The sequence below is a fragment of the Rhagoletis pomonella genome, unplaced genomic scaffold, assembly GCF_013731165.1.
Source record: "Rhagoletis pomonella isolate Grant_MI unplaced genomic scaffold, Rhpom_1.0 Rhpom_scaffold_00007, whole genome shotgun sequence".
NCBI classification, from domain to species: domain Eukaryota; kingdom Metazoa; phylum Arthropoda; class Insecta; order Diptera; family Tephritidae; genus Rhagoletis; species Rhagoletis pomonella.
This window is the reverse complement of record NW_023458561.1, coordinates 22,404,013-22,405,276: the sequence shown is the minus strand read 5'-3', so window position 1 is coordinate 22,405,276 and position 1,264 is coordinate 22,404,013. Positions and strand designations below refer to the sequence as shown.

Here is a 1,264-nt window from a genome sequence, read left to right as displayed (position 1 = left end):
TCCTCACGGGTGTTGCGCAAAATCAAAGAAATTAGCAAACCAACTGGTGAGCCTGTAGTAATTAACCGTAATCCCCGCAACCTGGAACGGCTGCGTATTGCACATAAGCCCAACGGATATTTTTTGGAAAAACCTGGCCGCTCGTTTTGGCATAAGTTAGAACTCAGCATAAGTGGGCGATATGTTACCGCGGAAGTAAGACACTTCGAGAACGGACCCATTATCGGCGCTAGTACGTCGGAATGGGCGATTAAAAAAACATTTATACAAAACGTCTGACACACCTGCCTTTGTAAATCTTGCTCGTGTGTTGGCAATGAGGTGCCTACAATCTGGTATTACCGAAATGGCCTGCAATATCAATGCGGTTGCTGGCGGTAAGGTGGACAAATTCCTAAAAACGTTAGAAGAAAACGGGGTAAAGTTACAGGAACCTGAACGCTTTGTCGCACCATTGCCATGGGATGCTGTGCGACATGAGAAACCGTGGGAGGTGTTGGAAGATCATTTAAAATCCAATCAACAGCCAAAGAAAGATGTGAACACAAAGAAAGAATAGATTATTTACAGTTTTTGTTAGCAATAAATTGTTAATTTTATTTTAACTGAATGTATGTTTTTAATTCATCGGCAACACATTTTCCAAAACAATGGACCAAAACCTCTCAAAGTTCCGGGAAATTTATTCGTATTTGTCCTTGATATCCTTCCACAATTTCTAGAAAGATACAATGTAGATTACATGGTCAAATGGGTAGTCTTACATAATTGAGCAGGTGCGGATCACAACTTACTCCTTTATTGACAGACTCGAAAATCGTAGTGGAAGCCACATCAAAAGCGCGTTCGAAGAAAAACACAGATGCCATAATACCAACGGCATAAGTGGATGTCCTTTTGAACAATGTATTGTAGATAACCTTCATTTTTTATAATAATTCCAGCGTTTTTCAGAGGACACACAGAAATCGTTTTACCCACTCACACAATCAATTGTCAAGTAACAGCTGTTGTCAGAACGAGTATCAAATCAATGACAGTAGGTAAAGAGCAATTTAAAAAATATCGATAAAATAAAGATGGACAATGTAAATCGATTGTGACAATAAAGATAAAATTTAATAGGGGTCTTCATCTAAAGTGATAATTTGATAACATTTATCAGTTTATCCGCATTCTTGCATGAACGCACCTTGCAAATAGTTGCATAAAATTATTTATTATTTAACTTATATGGCTAGTTACATTTCATTCTTATTTCGTC

The 1,264-nt window shown here is 37.9% G+C and overlaps 2 protein-coding genes across 2 annotated transcripts; one reads left to right on the top strand and one right to left on the bottom strand.

The window, feature by feature from the left end:
- Positions 1–6: 6 nt before the first annotated feature.
- Positions 7–610, top strand: LOC118743658 (39S ribosomal protein L18, mitochondrial; the record flags this gene model as incomplete). Its single annotated transcript, XM_036476423.1, is given in 2 exon segments — positions 7–252; positions 254–610. Coding segments are annotated over 2 exon segments (552 nt in total), but the record flags the coding sequence as incomplete, so codon positions are not given.
- LOC118743657 (cytochrome b-c1 complex subunit 9) lies at positions 571–1,042 on the bottom strand. The gene is made up of 2 exons (XM_036476422.1): positions 795–1,042; positions 571–718 (listed from the first exon to the last, which is right to left on the bottom strand). Exons 1-2 carry the CDS (start codon positions 924–926, stop codon positions 683–685), a joined length of 168 nt encoding a protein of 55 aa, XP_036332315.1. The 5' UTR covers positions 927–1,042; the 3' UTR covers positions 571–682.
- Between the last annotated feature and the right edge of the window lie 222 nt (positions 1,043–1,264).